A 22,536-nucleotide genomic window follows, 5' to 3' on the forward strand; every position below is an offset into this window, starting at 1 on the left:
TGGACCTCCCACTGAAGGTCTATTCTCCTTTCAAACGACTATCATAAATCTTTTTTGTGGATTTCTGTATTTCCTCCCTCTCTCAGTCCCTTCAGCCATAATGGTGTAAACAACTCTGCCACCTCTTACCCCTGATTATACACTGGCCTGTGTGGTACTCTATACCTATAAACTCATAGACAGTATCTTGTTAAACAAATCTTTTTCAAATTAGCCTATATTGAGTATGTCAAACTTTTTTGCAAGTTGGAACTCTAAATGATATAATTTTCTGTAAGTGTATCCTTCCTTGAGTGTGTCAACTTGTTTCATCCTATTGATTCTACCTTTACAACTAAGATGCTCCAATGTATTAGATAATATAAATTCCCACCCTCTCCTTTCTGTTTCATGAAGCTGGGGGCTTCCATCCTCTGCTTTCAACCATTTCTGTTGTCTCCTATGCCTACTGTACAGCTGTCATCTTAAAAGTGCCTTTTGATCCCTTTGTGGTTCATAAGAGTGATGATTGAGTTTTCACACTCCTGTGTGAGATGTATCTCCCTCAAATCTTATGACATGTGCACATTACCTGACTCACATGAAGAAAGAAAAAGGAAAAAGAAGAGAGATTAGGATTTTTTTTTTTTAAACAAAGTAGGTTTAGCCACCTTGCATTGCATATATTAATTTATTGATCTCATTTCTTCCTCTTGTTTTGGTGGGACACATTATCCCATACTTTCAAAAAAAGAATACTTGTGAAGTAAACTTTATAAATTTTTGCACGGCTAAAAATACTTTATTCTATCTGCCTAACTGATAGATTTGTTCTATATAGAATTCTAGGCTGAAAATCAGTTTGAAGAACTTTACCACTGTATTCTAGGAATGAGTTTGCTACAAAGCATTCTCATGCCATTTGAATTTCTGCCCATTTGTGATCTATGTGAATTTGCTACAAAGCATACTCATGCCATTTGAATTTCTGCTTATTTGTGATATGTGGTTTTATTTTCTTAATAATTTTACAATATTTTCAATCTTTAAGGTGGTAAAATTTCAGAAAAATGTGCCTTGAGATTTTTTTTTTAATCTTGTGCTGGGCATTCAGTAAATTTTTTACATCAAAAAAATTAAGCATTTCTGTCCTAAGAAATTTATTTTGTTTTTTGTTTTTTTTTAATTCATCTCTGTTTTCTTGTCCTTCTGGAATACGTGTCAGTTAAATGGTTTGCCCCCAACTCCATACCTTATGTTTCTTGCTTTTATCTTTCCTTTTCTCCATTTCTTTGACTTTTTTTATTCTACTTTCATAAAGACTGTACTTTTATGACTTCTTTGACTACTTGTTTTCTTTCAATCCCATATTAATTTGTTTTAATTTTATTTTTCTTTTTCATTTTATTTACTTTCCAAAAATAATTTGTTCTTTATTTTTCAATGCATCATACTCTTATTTAAAGATTACAAATATTTTCTTTCATTGAGGAAAAGATACAGTTTAAAAAAATTTTTTTTTCACTGAATTACCTCTAATTCCACCAGATTCCTTTTGGCTTTTTAAAAGGCTTACTTTACTTTTTTTCTTTTCTTTTTACATTAAAAATGCAAATTTTTAATTTATATAAGGCAAAAAGATTGATCTCTTAAGCCAGCTTACTACTTGGTAGGCTTCTGGTCTAGGTTCCAGTAGAGAGGTAGCCATTTGTAATCTCCAAAGGCTTTAAAATTGTTTCTTTTTTTTTTTTTTTTTAAGACAGAGTCTTGCTCTGTTGCCCAGGCTGGAGTGCAGTGTCACCATCTCAGCTTACTTTAACCTCTGCCTTCCAGGTTCAAGTGACTCTCCTGCCTCAGCCTCCTGAGAAGCTAAGACTACAGGCGTCTGCCACCACACCCGGCTAATTTTCTGTATTTTTAGTAGAGACAGGGTTTCACCCTATTAGCCAGGATGGTCTCAGTGATCCTCCTGACCTCATGATGCTCCTGCTGATGCCAATATTCTGTCTATGACTCATAGGCCACTGTTAGCATCTGGGAGCAGAAAGAGAGGATGGATGATTGGACTGTTCCTTTCTCTTAATTTTCAGTAGCAGCCCTGAACCTCACCGCCCCGACCTGGCATCCCGGCATCCCAATCATTGCAGGGATTCAGGAAGCGAATCTCTGGCCTTTTTTTCAGTATTTCTCTCTGTTGGTAATTAGACTTAGCCTTCCCTATACTACCAAATCAGTTACTACTTTTTTTGTCTTACCTTTTCCAAACTTTTGTTGGAATCTCTTATCTGCCTCTAACTCCTGTCCTATTTCTTTGTTCCTATGGGTCTAAACCATTTTTTTCTTGCTGCAATTGTTGTTACTGTTATTGTTGCTGTTATTATAATACTTTGCTCATAGGAGAGAAAAGGAAACCTAATGTATTCTCATTTTAAATATAATTTGTTTATTTATTGTTTATCTTAAAAACTCAGGAGTTTAAAAAAAGAATAGAATGACCCTTTTGCAAAGGGAAATTAATATGAAAATAACTATAAGAAAATACAATAACTATAAGAAAATTTTAATCATCAGAATGTTAATGGTAATCATGTATGAGAGGACTGGAGTAGAAAAACCATTTTAAAGACTTTTCAAAAGTCCCACCCCAACTACTGTTAAAATCAGATTGTCCGCACTTGGTTTCAAAAGGAATATCTTCCTCTTATAAGATCATTCTAAATTATTGAACTTTAAAAGAGCCTGAGGCAAGCCAATGCAGTATTTTAGTTGGGTCACCATAAATAATGTCAGGTCCCCATAACTAAGAAAAAAATAGAAATTGGAGTTATAATCAACAGATTCTGACAAGTGCCTACTCTGCAGGGCCCTCTGTTCCATACATGGAGAGTAGAGAAGAAGTAATATACATCACTTATATTCTTCATAAGTTGTGGAACTGAGATAAAAATCCATTAAGAAAGAAAAAAGTAAGTGATATTTTATAAACTATATACAGGATTGCTTAAGGCATATAGAAAATAAATGTGGAATGAAAATAATCAGGGAAGAATTCTTGAACAGTATGAGTTAAGATCTAAGAAAATTTATCAGAAGAAAAATGCCTTTTCCAGAATACTGAGAATACTTACCTATTTTTCAACTTTGCTAAGAATACCAAAAAAGAAAACGTGCTTATTCCATTTTGTTCTTTTAAAGAACTGAAGACAAGTTCAACTAAAAATTTATAATAGAATTACATCTCCTTTGTCATTTCAATAGTTCAAATGTCAACTCATTTTAGTTGTTTTAATCCAGTCTGAGTATTTATTGCAAAAAAAAAATTGTTTTCAGTAAAAATAGTATTATAGTACTGTGGTAGAAGAGTATTCAAATTTTCCAAGAGGATCTTTAAAGAAATCGCTGTACACCTCAAAATATGTAAAGTTCTATTTTTTTTCCCTGTACAAAAACCATCCTTTGGGCAATTTGTTGATTTATACTAACCCTTTTCATTGCAGAAAGTATATATTTCTAAGTCGGTATTTGTTGTATTGTATTATAATTATCTCCTTGCAAATCTGTTTCCTCTACTAGATTGCAATATTTATAGGAAAAGACTAGGAAAGGAAGAAAAAAAAAGAAGGAAGAAAAGAAGGAGTGAACAAGAGTGCAGCTTCCGGTAAATTAGACTTCTGTTTTGAAGAGACATGATCTGGTGAGAAGATATGATCAGGGATATCTTTCTAACTCCATTCTAAATTACTGAATTGTAGCTTAAGAGCATTTCATGTGAGCAGAAGGAATCTAACAAGTTAAGTGAGATATTAAGTAGCAGTGTTAACTCTTTCACTCTAGAAGTAAGAGAGGATAAATCTTACCGAACATGAAAAGGTTTAAGTTTAGACTGTCTGAAATAGCCTCAAATTATTTTCTGCTAGACAAAATATAAAAGCTGCATTTTCGGAAGTATTTTTTTTCATTGTTAATAAATTAGGGATCATTGAAGTGATCGACTAAGTCTCTGATTTTGCAATTCTGACAAACTATTCTTTCTGCTTTTCCTTCAACGAGATCTTGCTATTCCACAGACGCCTCATGGCATTCTTTACATCCTTATTCCTCAGCGTATAGATGAGTGGGTTCAGCATTGGGGTGATGGTGGTATAGAACACAGACACAGCTTTATCCAAAGGGAAAGTAGTGGATGGGCGGAGATAAATAAAGATACATGGAACAAAGAAGAAAGTTACTACAGTCAGATGAGACCCACAGGTAGAGAGAGCCTTGCGTCGCCTCTCTGCAGACTGTTTTCGAAGACTAAACAGAATGACTGTGTAGGAGGCCAAAAGAATGAGGAAACACCCCAGGGAGATGAGACCACTATTGGCAACTACCAACATGTTTACCAGGGTTGTATCAGCACAGGCAAGTTTTAGGACTGGGTGGACATCACAAAAGTAATGGTCTATAATCTGAGCATTACAGAAGGGCAGCTGGAAGGTCAGGAGGGTCTGAACAAAGGAATGACCCAGGGCCCCCAACCAGGACACTGATGCCAGCACAGTACAAGCATTAGCACTCATGATGGCAGTATAACGGAGGGGTTGGCAGATAGCAGCATAACGATCAAAAGCCATGACAGTCAAAACAAAAATCTCAGCACAACCAAAAAAGTGGAAGGTAAACATCTGAGTTATGCAGCCCCAGTAGGAAATAGTCTTTTTCTCAGAAATAAAGTCTGCAATCATCTTGGGTGCTGTGGCTGAGGAATAGGCAATGTCCACAAAAGACAGGTTACTGAGGAAGAAATACATGGGTGTGTGTAGTCCGGGGTCAGAAAAAACCGTAAGCAAAATGAGCAAATTTCCCACCATGATCACGATGTAGAAGAGGAGAAATAAGGCAAAGAACATCAATTGCATTCCAGAATCTTGGGAAAGTCCCAGGAATATAAACTCAGTGACATTGTTGGCCACTCTCATGGGGCCCCAGGAGGGACTGGTGGAGTGGCTCTGATTCTCTGCAAAAATAAACACATGTTATAAACCATTGTAAGCATGGTAAAGCCTAACAATAAGAGTCTCGTGAAAATAACCTACGTGATATTAAATACGGTAGAGTAAGTTCTTCATATTTCTTGAACATAGTTCATGAACATTTTTCTTGTCATTAACTTTATTTCCACATTATTAACTCACATTTGAATTTCTTTTATAATTAGTCTTACAGTTCCTTTTTTCATACAAGAACCTAGAGAATCTGAGATTTTTCAATTGAATTCAACGTTTTTCCCTAATCAGTGCTCTATTTGCCCCCACCTCCAACTTCTCTTGTCAGAAATTTGCTTTGGGTGAAAACTTCATTTAATTAATTAATTAATAATTTTTTGAAGTTCTAAATAAAAGCATGAAGTCAGGGTATAAGATCTGATGTATAAAATTCCAAAATTCTTCAAATATAATATGTATTACTCAGCTATGGAAAAGTAACATTTTATTTAATCAAGAGAGGAAGACTCAGTTTCCAATTTCTCAATTAGATTGAAAGTCTCAGTTCAATTAAAAATTAAGTCATTTTTAGTGCTTATAAATCAACATTGAGGAAGTTTGAATCATAAGCCTTGACTTGCATGTGAAAATTCCATTTTGCGTGCCAATAAGGAATACATGAGAATTAAACAACTTATACAGAGAAATACTATTTTCTATGTTGCTGTAAAGAGTTGAAACATTTAAAAATTACTGAGTTCCTTATCACCCTCAATCCCTTTGCAGGTCCCTATCATTCTCAATCCTTTTGCCTTGAAAAAGACCCAGTTAACTCTCTGTCCTTGTAATCGTAGGTAAAAATTAGGAATGAAATTTTCCATACAGATAATGTTATAAATGATAGTTCTCCGTCTCAAAAAAAAAAAAAAAGTGTCTGAAGCAATTTTATAAACTGTAATTGGAATGCTTATGTCATACAGAGACTGGATAAAAATGATCAGAAAAAAATTATTAAAGGAGATTATTAGACATTGAGATCTAAAGTTTCTTGAAATAAAAATGGCTTTTCTGAAATATGAAAATTACTAGTTATTCTCCATCTTTACTCAGAATATCTCTTTTCTGCATGGGTAGCAGAAAGAGCACTGCCCAGACGCTGAGTGGTGTAAGTTTCAGTGCCCGTATCAGCCTTATAACTTTGGGTAAATTTATTTATCTTCCCTGAATCCCAGTTTTCTCATCTATAGATGAATGATAAAATTTTTTATCTCACAAAGCTGTTTTAGAATTAAAATGAGATAATCTATATAACACGTTCTTAATTTATGAGGTGTTTTCCTTTTAATTTGAATCTATAAAGTGGAATCTCTCTAGTAAGCACAATTTGTAATTCGATCTATTTAGCTATTATATTAAAGCTATATAATGTAACTACTAGAAAATATTAAAACACATATAATTTTATTTCTGAGATAATAGCTATATTATCTGCCCATCTCCATGAAAAAAATGCCACAAATAGTAGCTAACATTTACTGAGCATTTTACCACATGCGGAATCGTGCTAAACTCTTTGCATATGTTACTTCGTTCCACCCTCACAACAGTATCATAATTTTTATTATCTCCATTTTACAAAGCAGAGCACTAAAGATTAAAGAGGCAAATTATCCAATATAATTTTCAGCGAAAAGGCTGGTATTTGAATTGTGGTATTCTTATTCCAGAACACACGTAACTTACATATCCTTAAATAAATGATAGGTAGATAAAAAGATTAGCTAGATAGATGATAGACAGATGATGTTTCTCATAAAAAGAACTGAATTAATGTTATTATTATTATTATTATTATTGAGACAAAGTCTCATTCTGTTGCCCAGGCTGGAGTAAAATGCCGTGATCTCGGCCCACTGCAACCTCCGCTTCCTGAGTTTCAGCAATTCTCTCGCCTCAGCCTCCCACGTAGCTGAGATTACAGACACATGCCACCACAAAAAGAACTGAATTTAAACAATTGTTTTCTTATCATGCAAAGTGCTTCGATTGGAGAATATGTTTCACATTCCTAAAATCTTCGTATTGTCTATGCTCTACACCAGCAAAGCCAAATTGTGCTCAGTCAGCAGTTGGCAAAATCATAAGGGTTGAAAAAATGTTTAGATAAATAAAAAACACTTATATTGTACTTACTATATGCCAAGTTTGATTCTAGGCGTTTTACATATTATAGCTCATTTAACTCCCATAATGATCTTACAAAGTAGTCTATCACTATTATTCCCACTTCAGAAACGAGAAAACTGAAGCACAGAAAAAGTAACTTGCCCAAGGTCATAGAGCTAGTGATTGGCAGAGTTGACATTTGAACCTAGGCAATGGGACTTCAAGATTTATTTTCTTAACTACTATGCATACCCTGGGTCTGATGGCATCAAAGCTACCAAATGTCTTTCTCATTTGAAAGCCTTAAACCTTCTACAATAATCAAAAGACTCCTTTTCTTCTAATCATGAAAAGTTTTTTTTTAAGTATATACACTACTTAGACACAAAGACTATAGCTACAACTGGTAACATCATCAAGTCATAGAGACTGTGCTCAGCCTTTCTCAACTTTACAGTGGGGATATAATAACAAGTGATGTGATACTGATCATTAATTCAGTCATTATTTGATTTGGCAAATGTTGTCAATCAAGTGGAGGAGGTCCGCATGTAAATTATCACAGTTCTTGTGAAAGGCTCAGGAAGGAGACCCAGGAGAGACAGGATTGCCTTTTCAAAGGCTGTCACTGAGTGGAATTCTGATAGCTGAGTTAGAGTTAACCTGATGATTATGAGGATTGCAGAATGTGGGCACGAAAGAGTAGACAGGGCAGGAAGGACCTTCCAGGCCTAGCAAATAAAATATACGAAGGTAAAAGGGCATAGATCATTACACCATCCTCTCTGGGAAGTGCCAACAAGTTTAATATGATTCAGCACAGAATCCACATAGAGAAGTGTCAGGAGATGAGGCTGAAAAGAAGACAAGCCTAGATTACAGAATCATGTATATTATGCTTAAAAGTTAGCAATTAATCTTGAATTAATTGGGGTACCATAAAGATCACAACCACAGGAGGAGAGTAGCTCAATGGAAGGTAGGTGACAGAAGTTGTGAGAAAGAAGATTCCTGGAGTCCAGCTAGGTTCAAATTTTTGGCTTCACCGCTTGCTAACTGTACAACTTTAGGCAACTTACTTCACTTTTCTTTGCCTCAGTTTTCTCAGGTGTACAATGTGGATAAGAATAGTACCTTTATATAGAGTGTTACACACAGTAAATATATATTACATATAAAACGCTTACGTGCATAACATACTCTAAGCAAATATAGCATTATCATTATCCATCTTAGCTACCAGAGAACAGAAGCCCGGATAGGAGTGACCTTAGAACACTAACCTCTCTACTATATTCATCTCCTGATTCTCACCTATATGCATGCTCATGCTTGCCCAAATCTTAGACTGTGTATCTACTGTTCACACCTGCCCTCTCAAATATATTCTTCTGACTGGAGCAGCAACAGAGGACATTCTATATCCTTGCCTAGATGTATTTAAGAGTTCGAGCATGATGCCCAAAGATGTTTGGGCAGCTGCTCTATTCACTATGAGTGTGACAACTCTACTTTATCTATGACCCTCCTCAGGAGTTCATCAAATTGATCAAAATCTAGGACCCAAGAACTTTTTGTTAACTTCGCTGGGAGAAACAGCACAAGACTTAAAGATAGAACAACTCACAGCTCTGCCTCTTCAGGTTGTGTAACATTAACATAATTTTTCTAACATCTATTAACCTCCCCTGTGAAATAATGCTACCCATGGTAAGACTCAAATTAGACAATGAAAAAAAAAAGCAATAAACAACTTGCCAAACAAACTCTTCATCATTTTTGTGGTGGAATTTCAGGAACAGTCAGACAGCTGAACTCTATGAACAAGAGCCTCCATGGATTGTTTCTGCTGGTCTACCTGGGTTCTTAGGTTAAACTTGATCTAAGACAATGCTAAAGAATATGTATTAGTTAAAATAGGATTTGTGTAGCTAAAGAAAAAAGTTTCCTCCTTTATTTAACTGCATGAGCCTATATAAATTATTTCCAATAGAACGATTTCAAAGAATGCAACTCTTAGTATCTTCTGAGAAAGATATTGTCTTAGTTCCTCTCATGAGGGATTTACAAAGGGCAGCCATATACTATTCTGGATCTCTTTCCTAACAGCAAGCTCTATGTCACGGAAAACTTTTTATGTAACAGTGTTCTTCACTTCGATATCCTTCATAGAGACATCATGACATGTGTGCATGTTTTTATGTGCCTTGTCACCTGACATAATTTTATTACTTATTAATCCTATGCTGTTCTCCTAACTGGCCCCAACTGAAGAAACAATTTATCAATCTTTGTGGAGCTAAAAGATAAGGAAAAATATTGAAAAAAAATCTGCAAATGAGTTAGCATAGCACAATGTACGGATTGCTTGAGGTATCATCTATTTGATTTATATTTCATAAGTACCAATATTAATTTATACTTTCACTTAATATTTACTAAGCATATCTGTGTCTGGTACTGCACTGTGAATACAAAAAGAGGAATGCAACCCAATTCCCGACATAAAACCATTTATTTTAGAGCAGCAGTTTTAAATGACCTCCCTAAATCGTCTTAGACTGAAGCATAATTTACGTTAAGTCCTATACTTATCTATGTATAAACGATTTTAGAAATCATTTTATTTTATCCCACTCATTTAACCATTGGGAAACAAATAAGGGACAGAGAGGGAACTAAATTATCTAAGTTTACTGCTGGTGGTAAACCTGGTAAAACTAGGACTGAATTCCAATTGAAATTATATTGATATACACTTTAAATTGTAATATACTATTTCCTAAATTATTTAATTACTAGAACAGATACTGTAAAGCGGGTGAAGAATTTACAGAAGTAAAGAATTTATCTTTGAATATAATTTGAATCAATGAAAATTAACCTTGCCGCTTTCACTGGTGGTTTAAGGTATCACTCTAGATGGAAAGCTTACCCTGGCCGTTTTCTTGAGTGTGGTCCCACCACATGGATTTGAACAATCCAAGATCTTGGATCAGAAAAGCCTCTGAAATAAAAATGTGATCGATACCCAGATATGCACACTAAAAGGCTGAGACTTATATAATGATGCTTCTCTCATGTGCGTGCTACATTTCCTCTTCTATAACCTAAAAAGAGGCCTTGAGTTTGTTTTCTCTTTCTCTCTCTTCTTTCTCTCTCTCTCCTTCAAAAAAGGTAGTGTTTTATGAGATTACAGCCATGCCATAGCTTCTCATCTTAGTATGCAAAAGATTTCTACATTCCTGGCTGCCAAGAGGAAGAAACTCTCAGCAATCTTTACGCATCATCAAAGCCCTTAGGGAATTGATGGAGAAGTGATTGGGTAAGCAGCTGGAGAATATAATTAGGCAGAGAAAGTGCAAGTGTATTCTCTGCTAAATAACTTCTTGTAAAACCATACTGAAAGCTGGCCAAAAAAAGACTTTTAATTAGAGTATTGAAGGTGAAAAGCAGGTCAATAATTCCAGCAAAAGCAGCAGCATGTTCAGAGGCATAGAAGTTTGAGGAAACTGCACATAGTTCAGAGGTTCAAACAGTAGAACAGGACTGACCAAAAAATGAAATTAGGATTGATAATTGATCTCGGAACAAGTATTTCTACTAGAAAAGGCCTAAGGTGTAGAATGGTGCTGTACTATGAAAAATCTTAGTTATTATCCTACATTTTCTTATCCCCATGCAGACTCTATACCCCTACAGAATTTCATGATAATATTTCTACCAGAATCTGAGGTAGGATAGAACATGCAAACAAGAAAGTATAGATTTGATTAAATAAGGGGAAGAGACTGGTAGGGCTAGGATGTATATGTTAATTGACTCAATTGAGCCATTTTACTATGTAGACGTATTTATTTCAAAACATCCTGTTGTCCATGACAAATATATACAAGTTTTACATGACCAATAAATAAGAAACCATGCACAGATGTGGGCAGAGTAGAGGGAGTCAAATGCTCATTTAAAGAGATAAAAACGGGGCCGGGCGTGGTGGCTCACGCCTGTAATCCCAGCACTTTGGGAGGCCGAGGCGGGTGGATCACGAGGTCAAGAGATCGAGACCATCCTGGTCAACATGGTGAAACCCCGTCTCTACTAAAACTACAAAAAATCAGCTGGGCATGGTGGTGCGTGCCTGTAATCCCAGCTACTCAGGAGGCTGAGGCAGGAGAATTGCCTGAACCCAGGAGGCGGAGGTTGCGGTGAGCCGAGATCACGCCATTGCACTCCAGCCTGGGCAACGAGAGCGAAACTCCGTCTCAAAAAAAAAAAAAAAAAAAAAAAGAGATAAAAACTAGAACTGCACTGTATTTATGTTGTAGATTTCAGAATTTCCTCTAACTAATGGAAGCTCACCGGGTATTTTCAAGTATTTATTTACAGAATAATTACAAAAAGCTTTTTGGGAACATAAAGAACTTAAGGACAATAAATTAAATAACTGCCATGATAAATTAAAAAATAAACAACATGAGTAAGCCATTTCATTAAGGAAGAACTAATGAAATCTGAAAAGGTACAGTGTAATTAATAATAATGCATCGATATTGCTTTATTCATTTGACAAATGTACCCCAGTAATACAACAATACGGAAAATAGCATGAGGTATAATTATATTCTGTGATATTCAACATTTCTGACTTTTTAGTAATAGCCCTTCTGATTGGCACGAGGTGGTCTCTCATTGTGGTTTTGGTATGCACTTCTCTGATTAGTGATGATGAGCACGTTTTTCATGTTTGTTGGGAAAATCCATCCCAAAGATCTATGGGGCTCAGGGTAAGAGTACAAATGAAGCCCATGTAACATATGTCTAAACGCTATACATCAAGCTAACAAATGTAAATAAAAAATCTCCTCATAGGCTTATAATTACTGGAAGGCCAGTTTCCAATCTAAAATCCTCAGGCACCTTGAATTTCTGCACCGGAACATGTCAGCATGAACAGAGCAGGCCTTTGACCCTCAGACCTTCAGTCCACCTCTTCTCCAGTTCCAAACCCCACCATAAGGGGGGTCTCATGTATGAATGTGGACTCTGCTGCCCAAATGTGCAGGCTTTGTCCACACGCTTTACACACAGGGCCCCTCAACCACCTCTGCAGTCTAGGGGTGCATACACAGTATGGTTCACTCTTAGGAGGACACAGAAGAGGCCCAGGCAAGCTGTGAAAGTGGGCTCATGATATCTGAACAGGAAACTCTGGAGGACCAAGCACCTAGATAATATCAATCATGTGCAGTCTCAAGAAACAGAAATTTTTATCATTTATTAATAAAAAGAATTTTAATATATATAATTGGTTAAACAAAGAGAGACTTGAAAATGCAAAGGGGAATACAAAAAGCTCTTGCTTTTCTTAAAATAATGCTACCAATTCCAGCTATCAACAGGACATTTAAATTGATTTGCCAAGACTCTAAATTTTGCTATTGAAGAGGAACATCAGAAAAAGGGGATGTTGTAGCCGGCTTATACTAAGGGAAAGGCTGGAGCTCTGTGTCCTTGAAACATGCCTGGTAATCCACAGACCCACTCAAATCTTTCTGTTAACTCACACACTCCTCTCAGCAGTTTCCTGCACTTCAGGATATCAAGATACAACCTCCAGAATATCATACTGCTCCTCAGGTATTCGTCATATGCAAAGGACTCTGAAAATGCTGAGTAGAGTGATGCAAAAGAGGAGAACATGATGTACCAGATATGTCATTCTCACCCTACTATTTAAGAGTCCCCCAAATTGCAGCCTAGTTCCTAGTCTCTGAGGAGTCCTTCTGTAGCAATATATACCTACACACATACATACATATGGCTGCTTAAATATAAAGTCATTAACTCCCAACACAGAAATAAAGACATTTTTATAGCCACGAAATGTTGCAAGGATCCTATGTCAGAGATACCTAACTTTAAATGTAAATGTTTAAGTTAAACTTTTTAGGAATCTTACAGCTCTGAAGCTCCTATACAGGTATTATAGAAATTAAGTAATCTGGCCTGGCACAGTAGTTCATGCCTGTAATCCCAGCACTTTTGGAAGCCAAGGCAGGAAGATCACCTGTGGTCAGGAGTTCAAGACCAGCCTGGCCAACATGGATAAATGCCATCTCTACTAAAAATATAAAAATTAGCGGGCATGCTGGTGGGCACCTGTAATCCCAGCTACTTGGGTGGCTCAGGCAGGAGGGCCGCTTGAACCTAGAAGATGGAGGTTGCAGTGAGTCGAGATCACACCAGTGCACTCCAGCCTGGGAGACAAGAGTGAGACTCTGTCGGGAGGGAGGAGGGGAGGGGAGGAGAGGGGAGGGAAGGAACAAAGCAATCAATCTGTATAATTGGGATAAATACTCTTTCTGAAGAGAAATAAAATATTAACTTAATTATGCAATTATTACCTTTATTGATTGATTACTTTTTTTCTAAGTGGTCGTCGGCAAGTCACTTAACTCTGAGTTCATTCTCAAAAATGAAGTTAGGTAATGTTATTTGTTCCTCAATACATGCTTGAGACTCAAAGGTAATAACTGTGAACATCCCAACAATGAGTGCTTTCAACCACAGTCCAGTTTTTTCTTCCTTTCTTTTAGAGCTTAAAACTCTTAAACATTATGTTCAGTTGAAGATTTAGCTTCTCTGCTCGCCCCTACTGTAATTCCATTTAAAGATAAACTCTACATGAAATTGGATACCTCTTCTTGGGAAGCCTATACAATAAAATACTAACAGTTTCCATCACTCCAGCACTCCTGGACTTCCTTTCTCTCGCAGTAAACTTTGTTAAGAGCATATGTTTATTATAGTCATGCTTGATTACATTTCTAAGATTTGGGACACTATGGAACACAGTTCCTAGGTAAATACTAGTACATAGGGTGGTTTTTACTGTTTCCCGGCTTGGTTTGTAACAGAACAAATAAATTCATACTACTTCAGAAGAGGATCTGATGAGACACCAGAAGGAATGTCCTAACACTAGGAATCATTAAACCCTGGTGGAATGGAACACAAAAAGAGATATAATTTCTTCTTTCATTTGAATAGAATTTAAAAGTGAAACAAATTGAATAAAGAAAGGGTACTTAAAGACATAAAGCTGATCTTTCAAGGTGTGTTCTAACCCTAGCACTCCCTTGTTATCATTTGTGGCCAATAAATTCTCCTGAGTTCCTGAGTTCTCCTCATTATAGTCAAAAGACATAAGTGGCTTTCTAGAGTGCCACCTATGCTTTAAACTGTAATCAAGAATGATCCATTATAATCTTTATGCTGTCTTCTCTTTTATACCAAAGTCGCCAGTATGGTTTTTACACATGTACAAGATGAGTTAAGAGTGTTCCAAGAAAGAGTATGCTTTTCAAATCAACTCTTCTGCTCCTTCTTTAACAAGGCAACAAAATGCCACATGGTTTTATTCTCAGCTTCTTCATAGCTACCTTCATATCAGCATTTCTGAGTGTGTAGATGAGGGGGTTCAACATAGGTGTGATCACTGTGTAAAACATGGAGAATATCTTATCCACAGAGAAGCTGCAGAAAGGTCTCAAATAGATGAATACACATGGCACAAAGATCAGGCTGACCACTGTCAGGTGGGAGGCACAGGTAGAGAGGACCTTGTTCTGGCCCTGGCAAAAGTGTGTTCTCAGGGTGATCAGGATGATAGCATAGGAGAATAGTAAGACCAAGAAGCAGATAAGAGACAGCAGACCACTGTTGGCTGTCATCAGCAACTCTACCACATAGGTGTCCATGCAGGCCAGCTTGATGACCTGTGGGACATCACAGAAGAAGTTGTCCAGTTCATTGGGGCCACAGAAAGGCAGCTGGATGACTAGCATAACCTGTATGATAGAGTGGATAAAGCCCCCACACCAGCAGGCAAGAACCAGCCGAAGGCACAGCTGGGGGTTCATGACTCTAAAGTAGTGCAAAGGGTTACAGATGGCAACATACCTGTCATAGGCCATAACTGTCAGCAGAAACATCTCACTGCCTCCTAGAAAGTGGAGGAAGTAGATCTGGGCCAGGCATCCTGAAAAAGAGATGGTCTTGCTCTGCTGTAGGAAATCCCCTAACATCTTTGGCACAGTAACCCAGCTCAGACTTAAGTCAATGAAAGAGAGATGACATAAAAAATAATACATAGGAGATTGGAGCAGGCGAGCATTGACTTTCACTGTTACCACTATTGAGAGGTTTCCCAGGACAATAGCAATGTAAAAAAACAAAAATAGTAAGAAAAGAAATAGCTGCAGCTCCCAAGAAGAGGATAGGCCCAGAAGAACAAATTCTGTCACGTTAGAATCTTGTTCTTTTTTCATCAAACCAAGAATATCAAGTGACCTAGATAAAAAAGAATTAAATCAGAACAAGAGAGATTTAAGATAGACATACATAAATTATATATGTATATAATATATAAGCAATAAAAAATTATTTAAGCAAGTTCTATGAGGTAGTATAGGCAGTAGACTCTTGTATCGGTAAAACAAGGAACTATTTCTTCCAACTCTTTATTCCTGTAATACTTTTAAATTGCATTCACAATAAGCTAGAAGGAAAACAATGTCTGGACATGAGGTGATAAGAGCATGCTAATGTTTCCATTTCTTTTAATATACAGAATAATATCCTCTAAGGACAAAAGTTCTGGAATGAAGTATCTAGATCCAATGCCTACGTCCACCATTACCAATGGAGTACTCTCAGGCAAGAAAATAAACCTCTCTGTGTTTTATTCTTTAGTTATTAAATCTAATGCAGATTAATAATATCTCCCAAGATTACTTTGAGAATCAAATGTAATGCCTATGAGCACCATAAAAAAGAACCAGGTATCTCAAAATGAGGAAATATCTCTTACTCATCTTTGTATCTATGACACAATACTTACTGCGTAGCATAAGCTCAATAATTTATCAAATCAAAGGAAGAATGGTTTGTAAACAAAAAAATTGCTATATTGTACAAAGGTTAGTAGTTATTAATAAATATATTAGAAAGTAAATCATTTAGAAAAGATTGAAAAGGAGCTCATATTTTTTGTCTTTACTTCCCAGGTTACAGAGATTGGAAAGTTTGTAAAGATGAGGTAAGAAGAAATAGTCTCAATCTTTAAGATTTAGGGAAGCATCAGACTCAGGATGAGTAGGACAATGATTAAAAGATACTAATCACCAAGGAAAGAGACCAAGGGTCATGACCCATATCATGGAAACACACACAAAAGCCCATCATGACCATTTCATAAGAAAGAATAATAAGAGAAACCAGAATTGTGTTGCTTCTGGACTTTTCAACAACCATAGGTACATAAGAAAATAAAGGATTTGCTAAGATATTGTTAGATCCATTTTCCCCTGCTCTACACTCACACTCATCCCCAGTGTTTGGTGACAGTACCTTGGATTACAAACAGAAAACCAGAGAACACTGATACATTTCTTCCATTGAAGTAGTTAAAACTTAGTAGATACCTTTCTGTCTAGAATATTTTTATCTAGAACCAGCAATAGGCAAAATATGAAGACAAGATTTTATTTTGCGTCCCAAGTTATGTAATCCATGTTGTACTTGGTTCTATCAAGTCATCCAGAGAATGTTATCCAATAAAATAATTCATACTAGGTATCAGGTATTTACATAGACAATGCAGAAAAGTACTTAAATTTTAAAAATTAAAATGCTTAATGACAAAAAAAACTTTCTCTGGGATATTATTCCAAGATAAGCCACTGAGAGAGAGATTTGGGGCTCAAGCCACCTTTGGATGCCTCTGTCACACTATGTTTGTGACCATCCTCTTCATCTACCTATATAGCCAAGTTCACAGTGCATCTAAATCTATAATCTTATAATTAATAGAAGGAATCACCTCACTTTCTGGAATCAACTGGAAAATAAAACAAAGCAAGAAATACAATTTAGGGAAAAATTTGCTATTATATGTACAGCCCTACTCAAGCTCTGCTATATTGAAAATTCTCCAATCTTTTTTGGATGCACCAAAGATTATAAATGTCCACAAGAAAACATCATTTGGATGTTCTTTTCAGTTACCTAAAATGTCTAATTAACAGAGGCCAAGTCTCATTAAAATTATTAATCTAATTTTAAACATAATCTTAGAAAAACTGGAAAAGCCTGAGAAAGAATAATCAAAGTTATTTTTTAAAATTAAAGAAAGGTTTCTAGAAACCAGAAAACAATGGAAACACGTAATCTAACTCACTGTTATAATTTAGTCTCACAATATGCTGAGAAACAATGTGATTATTTCCTAATGGCATAGTATACCAAAGGTGTCTGGTACACTTGCTATTTCGACCAAACATATGTTAAGAAAGAAAAGATTGTATTAAAACAGACAATATTACAATTAAATAAGTCAGAAGATTAAATAAGAGAAGAATATTTAAAATATAACCTAAATTACTACAAACCATTTATAAGCCTGAGTTTATGGCCCACTTGTTTAAAGATTTAATATTAGGGAATTTCAGTACTATAAATACTTTGGACAGTTCCTAGGTGATTACTCTGATAAGATTTTTATTAATAATGGTATCAAAATCTTTACAATTACATAAGACAAAAATAGGCAGCCCTGTATGTTCGTTGAGTTTTAATCAAGGTAAGGGCTGGCTTCTGATTATTCTTGGAATTTTTTTTAATGACAATAAATTTGCAATCTTTAGACAATATAAAATGTAATACTAAACAATATAGAAAGCTTTCCTTTAGGTTTCATAATATTTCCACTTTTGGTAGAGTCGTCTCCCAGCTTGTGTGTTTCTGAAATCTGATCACAGTAAGAAACTAGACCTGGGACTGTTCTGTGAAGAATAAAAAGAACACTATATCCGTCAACATGAAAAAATGTCCCCCCAGTCACAAGATAATTTCCCTTGTCAAAGCTCTACAGGACTTAGAAAGCCACATTCAAAAATACTCCATCGTCCCCAAAACTACCCCCAATCACAAGATAATTTCCCTTGTCAAAGCTCTACAGGACTTAGAAAGCCACATTCAAAAATACTCCATCGTCCCATTAGCAGTAAGATCAAAGCCCTACCAAGAATTTCATGTTTCATATCCTAAGAATAACCTAAGAATGTAGAAAAAATCAATAAAAATATTTTTAAGTACACAAAATGAGCCAAAGAAATTGAAAATGCTTAATGCAACTATCTTCTAAGATACCACTAGCCTTAGAATTCCTTGATGCTATAGGAATGCCATTGTTATGTGAAAGTTTCTAAGAGTAAACTTAAAACAATAAAACTCAAATGATCTCTTAAATTTAAAAATAATCAATACCAGGGTATATAGAGAAAAAGGGTGAGAACAACAGTAAACATAAAAATAGCATCAGAGTCAAGACAGAGGAGCAGGCAGAGAAGGGGAGCTTTGAATAGAATAAACATATCTGAGAAACCTACATCTTTGCTTGTCAGAAGCTATGTCGTTTTAAGGAAGAAAGGTATTATCCTCCCATTTATCCTACCAGCTCTCTCTTCGGTCTCAGGCCATCAAAATGGGCAATACTCAGATGACCATAGCAGCTGCCCTGCACATGCCTTAACTGCTTATTTATAAGCCAAGCCCTAGTTGAGGGCTGGCTGCATGAACTGGAAAGATCTCCTGTCCCTAGGACTCTGGCTGTATCTGAGGTTTTTATGGTTCTTACAGCATTGCTTAGTTTAATGAGGCCTGGGATTCCCTAGGCTGTTGCTGTTTGAGTTGTATTAAATTTAGTTCTTGCTAGGAAGCTGACCTTGGGACCTGCAGGCTCTGAAGCAGTTAGACCTGTTGCATAACAGATCCCACTTATTTTACTTACTTTGGATTGATTAATTGGTAATTTGCTGTTGATTTATTTGTATATGCCATCCATTTTTCATGCCTCAGTCTGTATCTGAAGAAGATTCTCACTGGTTTTTATCTCAATCATGCTCCTTGAAGTGGCAGAAGCTGAAGGATAAATACCAAGCTATGATATTTATCCCTGGAATAATTCCAAGGGTAGTTTGTTATTTTATTTTATTTTATTATTATTTTTTTTTTTTTGAGACGGAGTTTCACTCTTGTTACCCAGGCTGGAGTGCAATGGCGTGATCTCGGCTCACCGCAACCTCTGCCTCCTGGGTTCAGGCAATTCTCCTGCCTCAGCCTCCTGAGTAGCTGGGACTACAGGCACGCACCACCATGCCCAGCTAATTTTTTGTAGTTTTAGTAGAGACGGGGTTTCACCATGTTGACCAGGATGGTCTCGATCTCTTGACCTCGTGATCCACCCGCCTCGGCCTCCCAAAGTGCTGGGATTACAGGCGTGAGCCACCGCGCCCGGCCCGGGTAGTTTGTTATTTATCCTTTAAGGTAATATAGAGTCTTGATACAACATTCAAGGATTTCTTGAATCCTCAAGCAGCTTACCCATTGGCATCTATTCATTGATTGTATCCAGAAAACACAGCTGTTGTCATTAGTAATTAAATTTGTTTAATTACTACTTTGTGACTTTGACTTTGACTTTTACTTTGACTGTGACTGTCAAAGTACAATTTTTAAATATCATAAAACATTATTCTGAAACAAGTAAGTAATGAACATGTCAAAAACGGTATTTAACTAATTAATGAGGGATAACAGGATAACAAAGCCAGTTCAAAAAGAATATGAAAAGTGTGATTTTACATTTCAGAGCACAAATTGAACAGTAAAATAAAATTATTAAATTAGACACAATCCAATTAATGTCTTACGACACGGGCTTACCTATATAACAAACTTGTACATGTGCCCCTGAACTTAAAAGTTAACAAATATCATCAACATGACAAAAAGATTAATATTCTTTCATACAGCTATAAAAAGGGACAATATGACCTTAATCTTTGGGATTACATTTTCTACCACACTAAAAAGATACAATTTAGCTATTTTCTATAACATCTAGCTATACGTAATTATACAATGTCTGAGATTCCATAAATCATATAGTAAGTTAAACAAAATCACATTTGCTAGAGAGTCTGATAACCCTTAGCTGGGCTTGCTAAACAATGGTTTTTGTTTTGTTTTGTTATTTTTTTATTTCTGTGGGTGCAGAGTAGGTGTATATATTTATGGAGTAAATTTGGGTACACGCATATAATACATAATAATCACATCATGAAAAATTGGCTATTTGTCCCCTCAAGCATTTATCCTTTGTGTTACAAACAATCCAATTATATTCTTTTCGTTATTTTTTTAATGTACAATTAAATCATTATTGACTCTATTCACACTGTTATGCTATCAAATACTAGATATTATTTATTTTTTATTTTTTGTAGACATAACCACCCCCATTTTTCCCCATCCCACACCCACACTGTCCTTCGCAGCTTCTGGTAATCATCATTCTATTCTACTCTTTATCTGCATGATTCAATCATTTTGTTTTAGTTCTCACAAATAAGTGAGAACATGGGAAGTTTGTCTATCTGTCCCTGGCTTATTTCACTTAACATAATGATCTCCATTTCATCCATGTTTTTACAAATGATCTCATTCTTTTTATGGCTCAGTAGTACTCTCTATATATATATATTGCGTGTGTGTGTGTGTGTGTGTGTGTATCACATTTTCTTTATTCATTCACCTATTGATGGAAACTTAGGTTGTTTCCAAATCTTAGCTATCGTGAACAGAGCTACAATAAACCTGAGAATGCAGGTAACTCTTTGATATGCTGGTATTCTTTCTTTTGGATATATATCTAGCAATGAGGTTGCAAGATCATAAAGTAGCTCTATATTTAATTTTTGGGGGAACCCTTAAACTGTTTTCCATAGTGGTTGTACAAATTCATATTCCCACCAACAGAGTCTGAGAGTTCCCTTTTCTCCACATCCTCACCAGCATTTACTGTTGCCGTCTTTAAATAAAAGCCATTTTAACTGGGGTGAGATGATATTTCATTGCAGCTTTGATGTACATTTCTCTGATGATCAACGGTGTTGAGCACCTTTTTATATATCTGATTGCTATTTATATTGTCTTCTTTTGAGAAATCTCTGTTCAGATCCTTTGCCCATTTTAAAATTTATTAGAGGTTTTTTTTCCCCCTGTAGAGTTGTTTCCTTATATATTCTGGTTGTTAATCCTTTGTCAGATGGGTAGTTTGCAAATATTTTCTCCCATTCTGTAGATTGAAATTTCACATTGTTGATTTTTTCCTTGGATGTGCAGAAGCTTTTTAGCTGCATGTGACCCACTTGTCCGTTTTTGTTTTGGTGGCCTGTGTTTGTGGAGTATTTCTTAAGAAATCTTTGCCTAGACCAATGTCTAAGAGAGTTTCCTCCAATATTTTCTTTTAGTGGTTTGTTTGAGGTCTTGGATTTAAGCCTTTAATCCATTCTGATTTGATTTTTTTATATGCCAAGAGATAGGGTCTAGTTTCATTCCTCTGCATATGGATATCCAGTTTTCCTAGCACCATTTATTGAAGAGACTGTTCTTTCCCCCAATGTATGTTCTTGGTACTTTTGTAGAAAATTATTTCACTGTTGATGTATGGATTTGCTTCTGGGTTTTCTATTATGTACCATTAGCCTATGGGTCTGTTTTTTATGCCAGTATCATGCTGTTTTGGTTATCATAGCTCTATAGTATAGTTTGAAGTCAGGTAACATGATTCATCCAGTTTTGGTTTATTTGTTCAGGATATCTCTGGCTATTCTGGATCATTTGGAGTTCCATATTAATTTTAGGACTTTTTTTTTATTTCTGTGAACAATGACATTGGTATTTTGATAGAGAATTGAATCCATAGATTGTTTTTAATGTAACCAAGTCATATTAACATTTTAACAATGATTCTTTCAAATTATGAACATGGAATACTTTCCATTTCTTTGTGTCTTCTTTAGTTTCTTTTATCAATGGTTTATAGTTTTCATTGTAGAGCTCTTTCACCTTTTTGGTTAATTACTAGGTATTTAATTTTATTTGTAGCTATCATAAATGGAATTACTTTCTTGATTTTTCAGACAGCTCACTATTGACATATGGAAATGCTGCTGACTTTTAATGTTGATTTTGTATTCTGCAACTGTACTAAAATTATCAGTTATAATAGTGTTTTTGTGGAGTTTTTATGTTTTTCCAAACATAAAATCACATAATCTGCAAGCAAGGATACTTTGACCTGAACTCTTCCTTTCCAGTTTGGATGCCTTTTATTTTATTTCTTTCTTTTCTTTTTTTTTGAGATAAGTCTTGCTTTGCCACCCAGGCTGGAATGCAATGGCACAATCTCAGCTCACTGCAATCTCCACCTCCTGGGTTCAAGCAATTCTCCTGCCTCAGCCTCCCGAGTAGCTGGAACTACAGGCGCATGCCATCACACCTGGCTAATTTTTTCATA

General features: G+C 35.8%; 2 protein-coding genes and 1 non-coding gene across 3 annotated transcripts; 1 reads left to right on the forward strand and 2 right to left on the reverse strand.

Annotated features, from left to right (window-relative positions):
* The first annotated feature begins 480 nt into the window (after positions 1 to 480).
* Positions 481 to 581, forward strand: LOC116538830. The gene has a single exon (XR_004263799.1). It is a non-coding gene; the product is annotated as a small nucleolar RNA U13 (small nucleolar RNA).
* A 3,402-nt stretch (positions 582 to 3,983) lies between these two features.
* On the reverse strand, positions 3,984 to 5,103 carry LOC116538781 (olfactory receptor 4S2-like). The gene is made up of 2 exons (XM_032261322.1): positions 5,058 to 5,103; positions 3,984 to 4,978 (listed from the first exon to the last, which is right to left on the reverse strand). The coding sequence occupies exons 1-2, from the start codon at positions 5,101 to 5,103 to the stop codon at positions 4,002 to 4,004; spliced, it is 1,023 nt and encodes a 340-aa protein (XP_032117213.1). The 3' UTR covers positions 3,984 to 4,001.
* A 9,397-nt stretch (positions 5,104 to 14,500) lies between these two features.
* LOC116538743 (olfactory receptor 4Q3) lies at positions 14,501 to 15,442 on the reverse strand. Its single transcript, XM_032261271.1, has one exon. The coding sequence runs from the start codon at positions 15,440 to 15,442 to the stop codon at positions 14,501 to 14,503; it is 942 nt and encodes a 313-aa protein (XP_032117162.1).
* Positions 15,443 to 22,536: the final 7,094 nt, after the last annotated feature.

This window comes from Sapajus apella, unplaced genomic scaffold (assembly GCF_009761245.1).
Source record: "Sapajus apella isolate SASKATOON/1434 unplaced genomic scaffold, GSC_monkey_1.0 scaffold122, whole genome shotgun sequence".
In the NCBI taxonomy this organism is placed as follows: Eukaryota; Metazoa; Chordata; class Mammalia; order Primates; family Cebidae; genus Sapajus; species Sapajus apella.